Genomic DNA, 18,252 nt, shown 5'->3' on the forward strand with positions numbered 1-18,252 from the left:
ATCCACAACTGCTACAATCTAGAAGGGCAGCAGATGCATAGGAACACCTCTATCTGCATATTGCTTCCAAGCTAAACCCCATTTGCACTTGGAACTTACATTGCTGTTCCATCACTGTCATTGGCTAAAAGAAATCTTGCCATGCCTTCTGAACAGTATGGGTGGGTGCACCTACACAGCAAGGACTTCAGCAAGTTAGGAAAGCAAAACCATCCTTTCAAGAACAATTAGGGATTGGTGAAAAGTGATGATGTAGCTAGCATACTTTTTTTCCATGAATGCATTTAAAAAAAACTCTTTGAAGACTCCTTCTCCTGTCTTTAAAACTTGCTTTTTGATCTAATTTTGTATTATGAGCAAATTTAGTTACAGTCCATTCAGTACCTTCTATTCAATCCATTAACATAACGTGTGAATAATTGAAACCGCAGCATTAATTGCTATGGCACTTCACTTGCTATGACTTGCCAAACCTAAAATTGAATCAGTTATCCGTACTTTAGTTCCGCAAAATTCTATTCATTCAAGGGCATAAGTCAATTCTAATCATGAAGGGTTTCAACCATATTCTGGAGCAGGAAGCAGTATCCAATCTAGACCCATCCCTCTACTTTTCCTTTGATTAATGCACCTAACCTACACATCCCTAAACGTTATAGGCAAGTTAGCATGGCCAATTCACCTGACCTGCACGTCTTTAGAATGTGGGAGGAAACCCACACAGACATGGGGAGAACTTGCAAACTCCACACGGATAGTCATTCAAGGCTGGAATTGAACCTGGGTCTCTAGCTCAGTGAGACAGCAGTGCTAACCAGTGAGCTACTGTGCCACCCACAAAGTTCTAATGGCTTAGGATCTAGTGGGGTGGAGTGATTAGTGGTCAGTTGTAAGGGTCACAGAAAATGGTAGTTTTTCTTGAAGACGAGGAAAACCATCTGTGAACATGGGGCTAAGTTACATGGAATTGGAGATAAGTGAATAGTGTCATGTTTAAGTCAAACTGGGTGGAGTGACCAGTTTCTTATTATTGTGTCATTTTCTTTGAAATCTGTTTTTATTTGGGTGGGTGCAATCGCTGCAAAACATATTTTCACAGTTGCTTGTCTGCGCAAACACCCAAAAGGTGTGAGCCAATATTGACGGAATTCATTTAAATTTCACAGTATTCGACAGTGAGTGTCCAACTCACAATATTTGTGTTGCTTGTTCAGATGTAAAATTGCTATAATATGTCCTTCTGCGTTCACAAAGAGAATAAAACTGTTTCCAAGTCACAAGGAATGTGGGGTCAATGTCCTGCTTCTTCCCTATAGAACACAAATCTACTAAACAAATGCAAGGAGATAATAGATGGATGCACATTATATTAGTCTCCTACTCCCAGACAATGTTCAGAGACACCTGACAGATGTGAAAAAAACCATTGGGAATGTATGATAGTGAGACAGGAGGGCCCCTTCAATTGCATGATTGAGGAGGCATGCATGGTGGCTATGCACTCAAATGAATGCAAGTACGAAGCATAGAGTAAACCTTGTACCTTTTCTCTTAAGTAGGGGGTGTAGTCATCAAGATCAAAAAAGAAAACAATAAAGTGGATTAATGTTTGTAGCCTTCAATGACCAATAGGTTTCATTGTCTAGTTGCTCTTTCTGGCCATCTTGCAAAGGACTCCTGGCACTCAGGAAAGATGTGTTGGATTTTTCTTTCACTGAGGAGCAGAATTGGAAGATGGTGAAGTCCAATGTCATGTCCTTCAACAGTGTGCCAGCTCTCCAACATGGTCCTACCTCCTTGTGACTTTGGAGGTGGTGGCTGAACCTGTATACTGGCCATGACAGCTCAGTAATAAATGACACAGTCAAGCTAATTGGTCAGTGGTCCCTCAGATTCCAACCTCAGGCGACTGTCTGTGTGGAGTTTGCACATTCTCCCCGTGTCTGCGTGCTTTTCCTCCGGGCGCCTTGGTTTCCTCCCACAATCCAAAGATGAGCAGGTTAGGTCAATTGGCCATGCTAAATTGCCCATATTGTTCAGGGATATGCAGGCTAGGTGCATTAGTCAGGGGAAATGCAGAGCAATAGGGTAGAGGAATGGATCTGGGTGGGATATTCCTTGGAGGGTTGGTGTGGACTTGTTAGGCCAAATGGCCTATTTCCACACTGTAGGGATTCTATGATAGCTATGAACATCTGTCAAGATACCTGAGCCTTCAAATGAAAGAGTAGCTTAATTTTATCACCGCATGGTTTTGCATAGTGGCAGAACTTAGTTGCATGGGGAAATGGAACTGTAAGCCGACTTCCTTCTCTTTCCTCTGCCACTGCCTGCCACATGTGGTCATGTTGCTGAGCCTCAAAGTGTCATCCACCTTGCTGGTTCAGGAGTCTCACACTGAGTGTTGTCAGTTTTCTCCTCCCGGTCAATGGCATTAATGCCTACATACTTTAGCATGACAAGTGTATCCTTATCCCTTTTCCTTTGGCCATCCTTTAAGTGCTGACCTTAACCAAGCTGGGGAAGAATTTTTGTTTGGAGGTGGGGGTCTTCTGGGCATCTGGATGTCATGCCCCATACATCAAAATTGGCTCTTCAGGACCAGGGCTTCAGGGAGACACAGTCGCCTCGAGGACACTCCCATTTGATCCTTAGGGTTCAAAGCAGGACCCACTGATGAAACATTATCAAAGATATTTGTATGATGTTGATAGTCAGTCCAGGTTTTGCAGCAATGCAGCAATGTCAACTGAACAGCTTTACTGACTGGGTCTTTGTTGAGTTTCCAAGGTCCCTGTTGTGAAATACATATCGACCCAGCTGAAAGAAAGCAGCCCTGGAACAGATGACTTGTGGCTGGACTCCTCCATCAATGGTAGTCCCTTGCAAAAGGTGGCTGCTGAGTTATGGGAACTACTGCACATACTCCCAAACCACTCTGTCAATATGAGTGGCATGGGGGACTGCTCAATTGGCCTGGGAAAGCTGGTGGTGATCCTTTGTCTCAGAAACATTTCAGGACAGGCCAATTCAATTATCTTGCAGGAGATGTTGAAGACGTTGAGCATTATGGAGAGAGCTATCATGTCACAGTCATGTGAAAACTGAAGCTCATCAATGTGAATGGTGTTGAGTTTTGTTTTTGCTCAGAAATGACCACATTTGAAGTGCATCCCATCCAGATCATACTGGCTGCTGACATTGGCTGGTCATCTTGGATGAAGTGACGATAATGCTCAGCTAGATGAGGGTGATCACACAACCTTTTCTTGGGTCTTCCGGTGTCTTGGTACGAGGTGGTAGTTCATCATATGCTCATACATCAGTGGTCCATCAAGCAAAATTCAGAATCTTGCATGGCCCTCATGACAAGCAGATCCCTGCCTCAGACCATGATGTAGTCTGGGATGTATCAATGTCCAGAAAGTGATTTGGGGATTGGGCTTCCACATGTGAATGCCTGCGTGTGTTCAATCAGGCCATGATGGATGCACCTGGTCAAGAATAGACATAAGTAATGGCATTGAACATCCCCCATGACAGTTTTGATAATATGTGCACTCCAATTTTGTGGTCACATTCAATTCATGCATTCTAACTCCCAGAAGAATGATATTGCTGTCCCTGGAATTGGAAGCAAAGAAACCATCACTAACACCCTCAAACCTCTCCATGACTTCATAATTGGCACCTGAAGTTGAAGAGTATCTGTTGAGGTCAGTGGGTTATTGGTTACAGCTGATTTAGAGCCATCACCAGCCTCTCACTAACCCTGGAGGATGTTCAGAGAGCATCGTAATGATCCTGATCCCCATGGCAAAACCAAATCCATTTCGAATACAGCCTAGCTCCCTTCCCAAAAGAAGGTCATCCTCAGCTCCTCTTCCAATGAGCTTGGTTCTCCTTAAAGTAGCAATATTGATGTTGTGTCTCATTAGTTTCCAGGCCACTTCATCCAAGGTGATCATATGTTGGGCTCGCTTCGTATATTCCTGGTTCCACTGCTAATCCTGCAGTGTGTAGTTTCCCAACCAAGAAAGTGGTGAGACAGGCTAGTTGTGGGTCACATTTACTAGCCACCTTTTCATTCAGGGTGAATATGGGCAATCCTGAAGAGAGCTGCTTAACGCAGTTGCAGATACTGAAAGGCACACGTGTCCCAACAGAGGTGCCTAATGACCATTGCGTATCCGTTGCCTGTGTGCAGAGTCTTGACGGTAAGTCTATAAAGCCATAAGACAAATCCAAGGCCAACAGGACAACTGTAAGTCAGCTTATTAGCACCCCATCAGTCTAGTCTTGATGATCAGTAAAGTGATGGAAGGTGTCAACAACAGTGCTATCAAGTTACACTTGCTCAGCAATAACCCACTGAGTGAGGCTTGGTTTGGGTTCAGCTCCTGACCTCATTACAGCCTTGGTTCAAAACATGGACATAAGAGCTGAATTCCAGAAGTAAGGTGAAAGGGACAGCCCTTGACATCATGGTTATATTCAGCTGACTGTGGCATCAAGGACCCAAAGCAAAACTAGAATCAATGGGTATCGGGGGCAAATTCTCTGCCGGTTGGAGTTATACCTAGAACATGGGAAAACGGCTGTGGTTGTTGGAGGTCAGTTACCTCAGCTCCAGGACATCTCCACAGGAGTTCCTCAGGGTAGAGTCGTAGGCCCAACCATCTTCAGCTGCTTCATCAATGACCTTTCCTTCACCAGAAAATCAAAAGTGTGTGTTTGCCAGTGATTGCACAATGTTCAGCAACAATGCTCAATGAGGAGAAAAATTCAGGACTCAGACACTGAAGCAGTCCATGTTCAAGTGCAACAGGATCTGGACAACATCCAAGCTTGGGTTGACAAATTGCAGGTAACATTCACACCATACAATTGCCAGACAATTACCATCTCCATTAAGAGACAATCTAATCACCACCCCATGATATTCAATCACTAAATCCCCGGACATCAAAATTTTGGGACATTGCCATCAACCAGAAACTCAACTTGACTCACCACGTAACTATAGTGGCTAGAGGAGAGCAGGTCAGACACTGGGAATACTGCTGCAAGTAACTCACCACTCACTGCCAAAAGCCTGTCCATCACCTACAAGGTCCAAGTCAGAAGTGTGATGGACTACTCACTGCTTGCCTGGATGGATGCAGCTCCAACTATACTCAAGAAGCTTGACACCATCCAGGACAAAGCAGCCCACTTTGATTGCTTGTTGATGTGGTGCCATTCACTCCCTCCACCATCACTGCTCAGTAGCAGCAGTGTGTACTCTCGACAAGATACACTGCAGAAACTCACGAAAGATCCTTAGATACACCTTCCAATTCCACGACCACTTCAATCTCGAAGGACAAGGGGAGCAGACACACGGGAGCACCCCAAGAGCACCTCCAAGCCTCTCAACATCTTGACTTGGAAATATGTCACTGCTTCTTCACTGTCACAAGGTTAACATCCTAGGATTGCCTCCCTAAAGGCATTGTGAGTTTTGCTACAGCCAATGGACTGCAGTGTGCCAATAAAACGTATCCTGGCATTGTAGGGAGTCTAGAGAACATTCTTCAGGCTGATACCGGACTGGGAGGAACTGCCTTATGAAGGCAGCTCACCACCACCTTCGCATTGGCAAATAGAGATGGGCAATAAATGTTAGCCAGTTAAGATGACCACATCCTGCAAGTGAATGAAATATATAAAAAACAGGAATATAAGTAAGCCTTTCAGCCCATTGAGTGTGTTCTGCCATTTGTGAAATTGTGGTTTATCTGATAATCCTCATGTCCACTTTCCTCCTTTTTAACCTATAAGCGCTGATTCCCTTTTTGACTAAAAATACTTACCTCAGCCCTGAATATACTTAACAATCCAACCTCTAAAGCCGTCAGTGGTACAGAATTCCACAGTTTTGTTAGCCTCAAAAAGAAAAAAATCCTCCTCAGCTCTGTCTTAACTTTGTGAACCATCATGCTGAGGTTATGCCACCTGATCCTATATTCTCCACCAAGAGGAAACAATTTTTCCACAACTACAGAGAATGCTCGAGAAACTCAGCAGGTGTGAGTTTGTTTTGTTTTTCCCATCTACATGACCACTAAGAACCTTACATGTTTCAATAATAGAACTTTGCATTCTTCTCTATTCCTATGAGTACAGGCTCAACCTATTCAATGCCACTTCATAAGGCAATCCCTCCCTGTCTGTAATCAGCCTATTGAATGCTCTCTAGACTCCCTATAATGCCAGGATATGTTTTCTTAGATGAGGAGCCCAAAACAGTGCACGGTATTTCAGCAGTGCTTTCACTGGTGCCTTGTATAATTTTAGCAAAGCCCCCCTTATTTTTATACTCCATTCCCGTTGAAATAAAGATCAACATTTTATTTGCCTTCCCTATTACCTGCTGAACTTAGATGCTAGCTTTTTGTGATTTAGGCTCAAGGACTCCAAAAACCCTCTGTTCTATAGCTTTCTGTAGTCTTTCTCCATTTAAATAATATTCAGCTTCTCTATTCTTCTTGCCAAGGAGGATATCCTCATATTTTCTCCTATTGTATTTCATATTCCAAGTTTTTGTCTGCTTACTTAACCTGTCCATTCCCCTCTTCTAGCTCCCTCACCACATGATGCCTGGAGGATGAACGCCTCATCTTCTGCCTTGGAATACTTCAACCCCAGGGCATCAATGTGGACTTCATCACTTTCCTCATTTCCCCTTCCCCCACCTCACCCCAGTTCCAACCTTCCAGCTCAGCATCATCCTCATGACTTGTCCTACCTGCCAATCTCCCTTTCCACCTATCCACTCCACCCTCCCCTCTGACCTATCACCTCCATCCCCACCCCCATTCACCTATTGTACTCTTTGCTCCCTTCCCCCATCTTCCCCTCTGACCTATCACCTCCATCCCCACCCTCATTCACCTATTGTACTCTTTGCTACCTTCCTCAACCCTCCCCTCTGACCTATTATCTCCATTCCCACCCCCATTCACCTATTATACTCTTTGCTACCTTCCCCCACCTTCCCCTCTGACCTATCACCTCCATCCCCACTCCCACTCACTCTTTGCTACCTTCTCTCCAGCCCCTCCCCCCCCAACTTATCTCTCCACCCCAGAGGCTCCCTGCCTCCATTCGTGATGCAGGGCTTTTGCCCGAAACGTCGATTTTCCTGCTCCTTGGATGCTGCCTGACCTGCTGTGCTTTTCCAGCACCACTCTAATCTAGACTCTATGTATCGTCCTCAGCAATTTCCTTCCCACCTATTTTTGTGTCACCTGTAAACTTGGTGAGAGAACCTTCACTTTCCTCATCTATGTCATTAATTTATATTATAGATAATTGTTGCCTCAGCACTAATTCCTCTGGCACTCCATTACTTACAGGTTGCCAACCTGAAAGGGCCCCCTTTATCCAAATTCACTATCTTCTATTAGTTAGCCAATCCCTTATCCATGATTATATCCAATGCCCAACATAATAGGCTCTTATTTAGTAGCTCATGTGTGACAAGTTATCAAGTGCTTTTTGTTATGAAGTTGAAGGTATGTTCTGGACCCTTAAGAGAGAATGAATACTCTCTTGCACCTGTTTCAAACTAGATTCAAACTGGATCTAAACAAGGACAAAAGTAAATCTGAAATTGTAAGGGAATTAATTAAGCGCTTAGGTGTGTCAGAGAAACAGACAAGTGCAGTAGAGTTAGAAAAACTTAAATTACAATTGAACAAAATGAAGTTAGAAGATAAAGAAAGGAAAAGAAGAGCCATGAGAGAAGAAAGAGAGAGAGAGAAGAGAGAATAAGAGAAAGGGAGAGCAAAGAAAGAGCGAGAGAGGAAAAAGAAAGGGATTTAAGGTTCTTACCTGAACAATGAGAAGAAAGAGGAAGGGAGAGAGAATTGGAATTCAGAAGTTGTGAATTAGTCAGGAAAGTCAAGTTAACAGGATGGAGATGAAGAGAGAAGGCAGTGATATATACAAATACTACTCTCTGTCTCCTGTTGCTCAACCAGTTCTTTATCCACCTTGCTAGAACACCCTGCACACCATGTGACTTCACTTTCTCTATTAGTTTACCATGGGGAACCTTATCAAATGCCTTACTAAAGTCCATCTATATAACATCAACAGCCCTTCCTTCATCTATCAACTTGATCACTTCCTCGAAGAACTCTATTAAGTTGGTAAGGCACGATCTCCCCCGCACAAAACCATGTTGCCTATCACTGATAAGCCCATTCTTTTCTAAATATAAATAGATCCTATCCGTCAATACCTTCTCCAGCAACTTTCCCACCATTGACGTTAGGCTCACTGGTCTGTAGTTACCCAGAATATCCCTACTACCCTTCTTGTACAGGGGGACAACATGAGCAACCTTTCAGTCCTTCGGCACCTCAACTGTGTTTAAGGATGCCACAAAGATATCTGTCAGGGCCCCAGCTATTTCCTCTCTCGCCTCCCTCAGCAACCTGGGATAGATCTCATCCGTCCTGGGGATTTGTCCACCTTAATAGCTTCTAGCCACCCAACACATCTTCCCTACTTATGTCAACGTGATCCAGACCAATCAAACTTCTATCTCTAATCTCAACATTCATCAGATTGCTCTCCTCAGTGAACACTGATGCAAAGTAATCATTCAGAATCTCACCCATTCTCTCAGATTCGACACACAGCCTTCCTTCATTATCCTTTAGTGGGCCAATCCTTTCTCTAGTTACCCCCTTGCTTCTTATATAAGAACAAAATGCTTTGGAATTCTCCTTAATTCTGCTCACTAAAGCTATTTCATGACCCCTCTTGGCCCACTTGATTCCTCATTTAAGACTGGTCCTACTGTTTTGATATTCCTCCAGGGCCCATTCTGTTCTTAGCTGCCTAGACCTTATGTACGCTTCCCTTTTCCTCTTGGCTAGTCGTACAATTTCTCCTGTCATCCACGGTTCACGAATCTTGCCTTTCCAATCCCTTGCCTTCAACGGGACATGCCTATCCTGCACTATCTTTAACCTATCTTTGAAAGCCTCCCACATATCAAATATGGACTTCCCTTCAAATGGCTGAGTCCAATCCACATTTTCCAGCTCCTGCCTAATTTTGATATAATTGACCTTGGCCCAGTTTAGTAATCTTCCCTTAGGACCACTCTCATCTTTGTCGACTAGTATTCTAAAACTTACAGAATTGTAGTCACTGTTCTCAAAGAAATCCCCCACCTCAACTTCTACCACCTGGCCTGGCTCGTTCCCCAGTACCAGGTCCAATATGGCCCCTTCCCTCATTGGACTATTGATATCCTTCTCTAGAAAACTCACCTGGATGTTTCTTACAAATTCTACCCCATCCAGACCTCTGACGCTAAATTAAATTAAAATCTCCCATCACCACCATCCTATTGCCTCTACATCTTTCCATAATCTGTTTACCTATTTGTTTTTCTACCTCATGCTCACTGTTGGGAGGCCTGTAATACAGCCCCAACAATGTAACTGCACCCTTCTTATTTCTCAGTTCCACCCATAATGCCTCACCACCCAAGCCTCCATAGTGTCCTCCTGAAGCACAGCCGTGATATTGTCCCTGACCAGCAATGCAACTCCACCCCCTACTTCTACTTCCCTCCCTGTCCTGTCTGAAGCGTCTATCACATGGAACATTTAGTTGCCAATCATGTCCTTCCTTCAACCAATCTCTGTGATTGCAAAAACGTCATACTCCCAGGCACCAATCCAAGCCCTAAGTTTATGTGCTTTACATACTATACTCCTTGTATTAAAGTAGATGCATTTCAGGCCACCAGTTCTTTTGTGCTTATCCGCTCTCTGCCTACTCTTCCCTTTATTAATGCTATCTTCATGATTCTTACATTCTCCAGTTTCCACCTCAATGTCTACTGTATTTTCTCTCTGGTTCCCAGCCCCCTGCCACATTAGTTTCGACACACAGCTTTCCTTCATTATCCTTTAGTGGACCATGGATACAACTGAATTTTAATAGCACAAACATAATGATTTATTTCATTACTAATTTTTATTTTACTATTTGTAATTTACAGAAAAGGTAACAATAACAATTTCAACATTTTACTTCACCTTTACAAGAGTTATGGCCTCTAACCCAATTTCATACGATCACAAGAAATAAGAGCAGAAATAGATCCTTTGGCTCACCGAGTCTGCTTCTCTATTTAATACAATCATGGCTGATCTTAGGTTTCAACCTCAGCTTACTGCCTGCTCCCCATATCCCTCAATTCTCTAAGACCAAACATCTGTCTTTCACAACCTTAAATATATTCAACAATGGAACATCCACAACCCTCTGAGGCAGAAAATTCCAAAGAGTCACATCCTTTTCAGTGAAGAAATTTCTTCTCATTTGACCTAAATGATCAACTCTGATGTTTTCGCTTCCCTAATGAGTGGAAACAATCTCTCAGCATCTACCCTGTCAAATCCTTTCAGGATTTTGCACATTTCAGTGAGATTGTCTCTCATTTTTCTAAACTCCGGAAAATATAGACGCAATTTACTCAGCCTCACATCATAGAATAACACCCTCAACCCAGGGACTAATATAGTGAACCTATCGTGTACTGCCTCCTTAATACATATAATTTCCTTAATGTGGAAAATAAAGTACATACAAAACTCCTGGTGTGTTCTCACCAAAGCTATGTATAATTGCAATAAGACCTCTGTATTCCTATACTCTAATCCTCTTACAAAAAAGGCAGCATGCCATGTGCCTTCCACATTCATTCCTATGCTTTTTTTTGATCACTAGAGATTTGACATCACTGGCTGGGCCAGCATTTATTGCCTGTTCCTGGTCGCTCTTGATAAGTGCCTTCTTGAACTGTTGCAGTTCATTTTAACTCTCTGCATACTTTGAAGGGGCATTCACAAATTCCTTTGACCATCAACACTTTAAAATTTTACTTTAAACACGAATGGCATTCAGATCTCTTTATTTCTAGGGTTGTGGTGTGTTGGGAGAAGTTGAATATGCGAGCGGCACGATGGTTCAGTGGTTAGCACTGCTGCCTCACAGTGCCAGGGACCCAGGTTTGACTCTGGCCTTGGGCGACTGCCTGTGTGGAGTTTGCACATTCTCCCCGTGTCTGTGTGGGTTTCCTCTGGGTGCTCCGGTTTCCTCCCACAATCCAAAGATGTGCAGGTCAGGTGGATTGGCCATGCTAAATTGCCCGTAGTGTTAGGTGCATTAGTAAATGTTGGGGAATGTGTCTGGGTGGTTTTCTCTTTGGAGGGTCAGCCTGGATTTGGTGGGCCGAAGGGCCTTTTTCCACACTTGAGGGAATCTAATCAATCTTTACAGTAGTATTTTATGCAGAGATGTTTGAGGCTGATTTATGGATTGGTTGAGCTATTTCCTATTTTACTTACATTTGCATACAAAATGAGGAATCACAAAGGCAGTACACAGTCTTACTCAAACTATCAAACAAATTTTGTGATTAAAAACTACGTTAACTTGTGATTTAATATTCTATAACTATTCACAAAATGCTGTTTTTACCATCACGTAGAACTCCATTCACTCGAATCTGATGTCGAGGTTCATCAGTGCTTTTTTCTCTTTCATTAGCACTGTGTCTATGAAACATGGCAATCTCCATCTCTGAACCTGTGAACAAACTGCGATCAGAACAGAAAAAAAGCACTTATTCAAAAAGTAAGATAAAAGCTTAGTTTGTGCATCATTTGACCTTTTAAGGCTATACCATATATTTCTTCATACCATTAAAATGAAAGCAAAGTACTGTGAATATTGGTGATCTGAAAACCAGAACTGTTGGAGAAACTCAGCAAGTTTTCCAGCATCTGTGGATAGAAAAAGTGTTGAAAAGTTGCTTCCAAGATGACTCTTCTTCAGAACTGAAGTAGGTTGGGAAATTATGACTTTACATTATTCTGAAGGGGAAGGAGGGTCATATTTAGTAGATGGTGGGGGTGCTCAAATTAAAAGGCAAAGTCAGTGGCATTAGTAGTAAAGGAGGAATATTAGTAAAGAACAGGTGTTAATGGTAGGTGATACTAGCAGAAAACTTTGGCAGTTTTAACACCTGTCCTTTGCATTCCTCTCTCCTGACTTATACATTAACAATCTGGTCGAAGGAACTGAGGGCATTGTTGCTGAGTTTGCAGATGACACAACGATAGGTAGAGGAACAAGCACTGTTGAGGAGATGGGGAAGCTGCAGAAAGACTTGGACAGGCAATGAGAGTGGGTAAGGAAGTGGCAGATGGAATACAATGTGGAAATATATGAGGTTATGCAACCTGGTAGGAAGAATAGAGGCATTAACTATTTTCTAAATGGGGAAAGGTTTCCAAAATCTGAAGCACAAAGGGACTTGGGAGACCTATTTCAGGATTCTCTTAAGGTTAACATGCAGGTTCAGTTGGCAGGTAGGAAGTCAAATGTAGTGTTAGCATTCGTTTCAAGAGGACTAGAAAACATTGTAGAGATGTACTGCTGAGGATGTATAAGGCTCTGGTCAGACCACCCATGAAATATTGCGAGCAGTATTGAGCCCTGTACCTCAGGAAGGATGTGCTGGCATTGGAAGGGGTCCAGATAAGGTTTACAAAAATGATTCCTGAGTTGAAGGGCTTGTCATAAATAGAGAAGTTGAGGACTCTGTGTCTGAACTTGATGGATTTTAAGACGATGAGGGAGCATCTCGTTGAAGCTTACATAATAATGAGACCCGGATTGAATGGAGAAGATGTTTCCATTAGTAGGTCAGACTAAGAACAAAGGTAAAGCCTCAACGTGAAGGAATGACTCTTGAAATATGAGATGAGAAGGAATTTCTTCAGCCAGATTTATGGAAATTTCAACTTTTGAAGAAGTTTGGTAATCTATGTTGAATTGTGCCAATGTTTGTGTCCACGAGGTCCTTTACTGATACATGTATAAGGTCAAGGTCACATAGCTCAATATCCAAGAATAAATTTGGATGACTTCAATTGCCATGTGAGTAAATAATTTACCTTGCCATGAACACTAAGTAAAAGTTCACTGAATCTGATTCTGGTATGAAATTTACTCCAAAATACATTACTGCTAAGAATTTAATGAAACCCCTACGGCATCTCAAATTTATTGCATTTTGATATACAGGTTGTTCTGCTATAATGCCACAGTTGTGTTCCTCTGCAACCTTGTGCTACAGAAAATCTTGCTATGGAAAACCGCTACAGAAAGTCATGCAATGGAAAACCGCTACAGAAAATCACGCTGTAGAAGATCGCTGATAGAAAATCGCTATACCAATTTAGTAGCAAGTTTGTGTTATCCAAACAATGTCTACCATTGGCCAATCCCATTATAGCCGATTCACACTGATGAAATGTGGGTTATAGTAGAACTGTATTTGAAACAGATCCAACGAGAGGATAAATATTCTACTTCATGATTTCTCATGAGGTATATTCTACAATAATCTCTTGATACGAGTAATAAAATAAATTTCTGTAAACAATAGCTGTAGGTTAACATGTATCTTTGTCAAAAACAATTTTTCAAAAAAATCTAGGTGATGGAGAAACTAGCATCAATGCCAACAGCACCTTGCATTTAAACAGCACCTTCAGGAAAGTAAAATATCCAAGATACTTCACAGACCTGTCATCAGGCATAAATTGACAAAAGGGCAGGCAAGCGTTAAGGGATATATGAATGAAGAGATCAAGATTGATCAGCTGAAAAGTTGAGGGATGAAGGCAAAACCACACAATAATTGAATGAAGAAACTGAAAGATTTAGATAGTATGAGAGTTTGAGGAGTTTTCTGAAGATTTAGAATTAGAATTAGAATCCCTACAGTGTGGAAACAGGCTCTTCAGCCCAACAGGTCCACACTGACCCTCCGAAGAGTAATCCACCCAGACCCATTAGCCGACATTTCCCCTGAATAATGCACTTCACCTATATATCTCTGAATGCTGTGGGCAATTTAGCATAGCCAATTCACCTAACCTGCACATCTTTGGATTGTGGGAGGAAACCGGAGCACCCAGAGGAAACCAACACAGACACGGGGAGAATGTGCAAACTCCACACAGACAGTCACCCAAAGCTGGAATCAAACCAGGTTCCTGGCGTTGTGAGGCAGCAGTGCTAACTACTGAGCTACCATGCCGCCTAGATTCTGGACACTACAAAAATATGATTCATTAGGGTATGGTACATGATTAGAATTTTAATCTTGTGGTATTTGTTGGCTGATAATTAATGTAGGGTGATGGAATAATCGGGTCTGATAACAGTTAGAATACAGTCATAATCTTTTAAGAACTCACATTTATGGAGGATGATGGTGGGAGGCCACCCAGGACAGCAGAGATGGTCAGTTGTGGAGGTAACAAAAAGCATGGATGAGTGTTTGAGCATTGGGCTGCAGACAGGTGATAAGACATTTGTGGAGGTTTTGGTGACAGATAGAATATAGGTACGAAGCTCAGCTCAACTTCATACATTTGGTTCGGGGCTGGGCACCAGCTTACGGTAATGGCTAGCTGTGGGGATTGCACTTTGTATACATGCAAGATGTCCTGGTTCAAATCCTGCACAAGCGCTGTGTTTTTTGGGGCAGCACAGTGGCTTAGTGGTTAGCACCGCTGCCTCACAGTGCCAGGACCCACATTTGATTCCAGCCTCGGGAGACTGTCTATATGGATTTTGCACATTCTCCACGTGCCTGCATGGGTTTCCTCTGGGTGCTCCAGTTTCCTCCCACAATCCAAAGATGTGCAGGTTAAGTGAATTGGCCATGTTAAATTGCCTGTAGTGTTCAGGGATGTATAGGTTAGGTGCATTAACCGGGGTAAATGTAAAGTAACAGGAGTAGGGGAATAGGTCTGGGTGGGTTACTCTTTGGAGGGTCAGTGTTAACTTGTTGGGCTGAAGGGCCTGTTTCCACACTGCCGGGATTCTATGATACAGGTAGGTGAGACTGTGAAAAATTCTATCACATCTTCAAAGACTTCCCAAAGCGCTTTACAGTAAATGAAGTACTTTTGAAATGTCATTGTTGCTGTAATGTTGGAAATACAGTCTCGTTAGTCCTGTGAAGGTAAACCGAAAGCAGCAAGGAAGTGATGGCTAGGGACTGGAGTTGGAAGCAGGAGCTGTAGACAATGGCTTATACTTTCTAGGCCTTGACCACTTCCAAATACTTTTCACAACTTTCAGTTAAAAATTTTCTTTGACCACAAATTGCTGGAAGAGCATACTACTAACAAAATGTGGGACCTTTGAGAAAAAGATATTGTTCAGGTCAATCTCCAAAGCCCAGGTAATTTAAGATACCGAAATCTGGAAAAAATAGGGTGAACAAGCATAAAATTACGTACAAAAACAAAAGAAAAGGAGAGAAATCCAACCAGAGACGAAAATCAAAACATTAATTAAATGTTAAGCAAGTAATTTTAAAAATGTATAAAAATGAATTAATTACCTGCTAGAAAGACAGGTTATGGTTTAAATATTTCCTCCTCTTAGTTGGTGAGACTGCATGACTGCAGGGGAAAAAAGAAGCTGTATTATTAAAAGGTTCCTTTAATCAATAAGTACCAGCCATAATTTTATGCAGTATTTTAGTTAATCTTCTTGCAAATGCAGCAATGACTTGAAACTCGCAGATAAGTTGATGACAAGCTTTTCCTTGAGATTAGTGTCACAGCAGTTTTGCAGGTTAGGGGGTGCAATTTTCCTCATTATAAAATATTGGTTATTTACATGTAAGTAATGGTATTTGCATTAAGTTCCTCGTGTTTTCTCTGTAACTTATACATGTATTTGTTTAGTAGGAATTTGATGCAATTAGTACAACATTCTCCACATGTACAATTCCCAAGTGTAGCAGCAATTACACAAATACAGCAATTCAACAAGCGAGTTTTGGTTTTTGAACAGATTTAGCTGAACTAAATCTTCTAACTCTGTTTCTGTAACTCAATACACTTGCTTATTTGTGAATCACATCTAGAACACAAAGTTAAATAATATGTCTTAAATTAAAATCACCTTCCCATAAGGAAGTATGTAATAATGGTAAGCCACGTTTCTGAACCATAATTTTAATATTAGAACCCTATTGCTGCTTTGTGCCTAAATGCCCCAAACATCCTCTTTCTAATTACACTTAGTACTTATTTCTGTTTACCTCCAGGTTACTGTGCTCTCGCTCTACGGGTGGTCCCTGATTTACGAATGCCCAACTTACCAATGTTCGTACTTACGCACATGATCCCACACAGGGGTATAATTTTAAAGACCGACAAATGAACATTTCCTGTACTTATAAATGGCTACTTTCAATTGTTCTGAATTGTGTTCCAACTTGCATACATCTCGACTTGGAAACAGATCCAAGAACGAAACCTGTTTGCAGCACCTTGCCTCATTCCTCCCTTCTGGCTCCCTCACCCACCACCCTTCTCCCAAGACCATCTCATGAGCATGAAGGAGCAGGTGAGCTGGTAAACAGGAGGGAGAGTGAGGGCCTGAGTGCCTGAGAGGAAACCGGTGAGCACGAGTGAGTGAGAAAGTAGAGAAACAACCTGGGATTTGTTGTGTTTCCTAGTATTTTCCGATTTTATTTCAGATTTCCAGCACCCGCAGTATTTTGCTTTTGAATAAGTTTAATTTGGTGGCCTCTGGAAGAACCATGGTTACTTGATAGATAAAAGGATGTCACTCACCTGGTTTTATGCTAGATTAAGAAGAATGTTTCAACAGTTGAGCAAACACGAAGCCAACTTTTCTCTCAATATCTTATTTATACAATAGAATTACCAATGCATTTTTGTCAAACACAAAATCTCAATTGTAATCAAATGTAGAAAAGCAATGTTATGTAAACATTATTTAAAACAAACTCACTAATGAGGCCCCCAGAGAAAAAAATTAAAGTAAAATTTCCTATATAGTCAGCGCTCTTCCTTCTACTGGAGTATATGAATAGAATGCAGTTTAAAGCAAGTCTTTGGCAATTTATAAAGAGGCTAGCTGTCAGTAATAAGATTACTCACGTCTGAGAAAAGACTTCCACTCGACAGCAGGATTCAGACTGATGTCAGGAAAGTCGCTCTCACCAATGACTCCTTGTCAGCAAAAGCTGAGAAGTGAATGGAGCAAGTTAACACTGTCACTGCTGGACTGTCATGAAACTATAAAGATCCCAGATATCTTAACTCACAAAAAGATGCATCTAATCACAACTAACCCATCATGGCAAATGAAGCATGAGTTTTATTTAAGAGATTTAGTAAGCCTTAGAAAAAAACAAACAAGCCAATGAAATCAACACAAACTCTTAAGGTGTAACTTGATATAACCTGCATGCCCATTTTCCATTACTCTACCTTTGGGTTTGAGGGAATAGTGGAGGGATTCTGTAGCCATTCTTGAAATGTCACCCAGCCAGTGCCTGCCATATTTATTGAGGCAGAAACTGTGAGAAAATTGTGGATTGTGTGTGTGTGTGTGTGTGTGCGTGCATTTGTGCCAGTCATAGAGTCAGAGAGATTTTACAGAATGGAAAGAGGCCCTTCAGCCCATCACATCCAGACTGATCATCAAATATCCATCTATTCTAATCCAATTTTCAAACACTTGGTTCATACCCTTGTATGCTACAGCACTTTAATTGTTCACCAAAATAATTCTCAAATGTTTTTAGGTTCCCACCTCATCTACCTATTTGAGCTCAGGAATTTAGTACACCTCACATTTTCACATATAGACCATCATAAGGTGTAGGAGCAGATATTAGGTCATTCAATCCATTGAGTCTGTTCCATCATGGCTGAGAAGTTTCTTGACCCCATTCCCCATAACCCTTGATACTCAAGATCCTATCTATCTCAGTCTTAAGTATACTCAATGACCTGGCCTCCCCAGCCTTCTGTGGCAAGGAATTCCATAGATTCACCACTCTCTGGCTGAAGAAGTTTCTCCTTATCTCCGTTCTAAAACAAGCCAATAAAATCAACACAAACTCTTAAGGCGTAACTGAATATGACCTGCATGCTCATTTTCCATTACTCTACCTTTGGGTTTGAGGGAATAGTGGAGGGATTCTGTAGCCATTCTTGTAGCCAATCTCCATTAGTGGGTGGCACAGTGGCACAGTGGTTAGCCCACTGCTGCCTCACAGTATCAGAGCCACGGGTTCAATTCCCGCCTCAGGCGACTCTCTGT

The 18,252-nt window shown here is 42.0% G+C and overlaps 1 protein-coding gene across 3 annotated transcripts in view; it reads right to left on the bottom strand.

Annotated features, from left to right (window-relative positions):
* LOC140483790 (xanthine dehydrogenase-like) overlaps positions 1–17,194 on the bottom strand; it is a 173,386-nt gene extending 156,192 nt beyond the window's left edge. Inside the window, exons 1-3 of one of the 3 annotated variants that reach the window (XM_072582379.1) lie at positions 17,082–17,194; positions 15,506–15,566; positions 11,557–11,664 (exon numbers count right to left, since the gene is read on the bottom strand). In XM_072582379.1, coding sequence (XP_072438480.1) covers positions 11,557–11,656 — 100 coding nt within the window. In that variant the 5' untranslated portion in view covers positions 11,657–11,664; positions 15,506–15,566; positions 17,082–17,194. Of the gene's footprint in view, positions 1–11,556; positions 11,676–15,505; positions 15,567–16,751; positions 16,771–17,081 lie in introns of those variants that run through there. The other 2 variants (XM_072582357.1, XM_072582368.1) reach the window with 2 other exon arrangements.
* Positions 17,195–18,252: the final 1,058 nt, after the last annotated feature.

The sequence above is a fragment of the Chiloscyllium punctatum genome, chromosome 2 (assembly GCF_047496795.1).
Source record: "Chiloscyllium punctatum isolate Juve2018m chromosome 2, sChiPun1.3, whole genome shotgun sequence".
NCBI classification, from domain to species: Eukaryota; Metazoa; Chordata; class Chondrichthyes; order Orectolobiformes; family Hemiscylliidae; genus Chiloscyllium; species Chiloscyllium punctatum.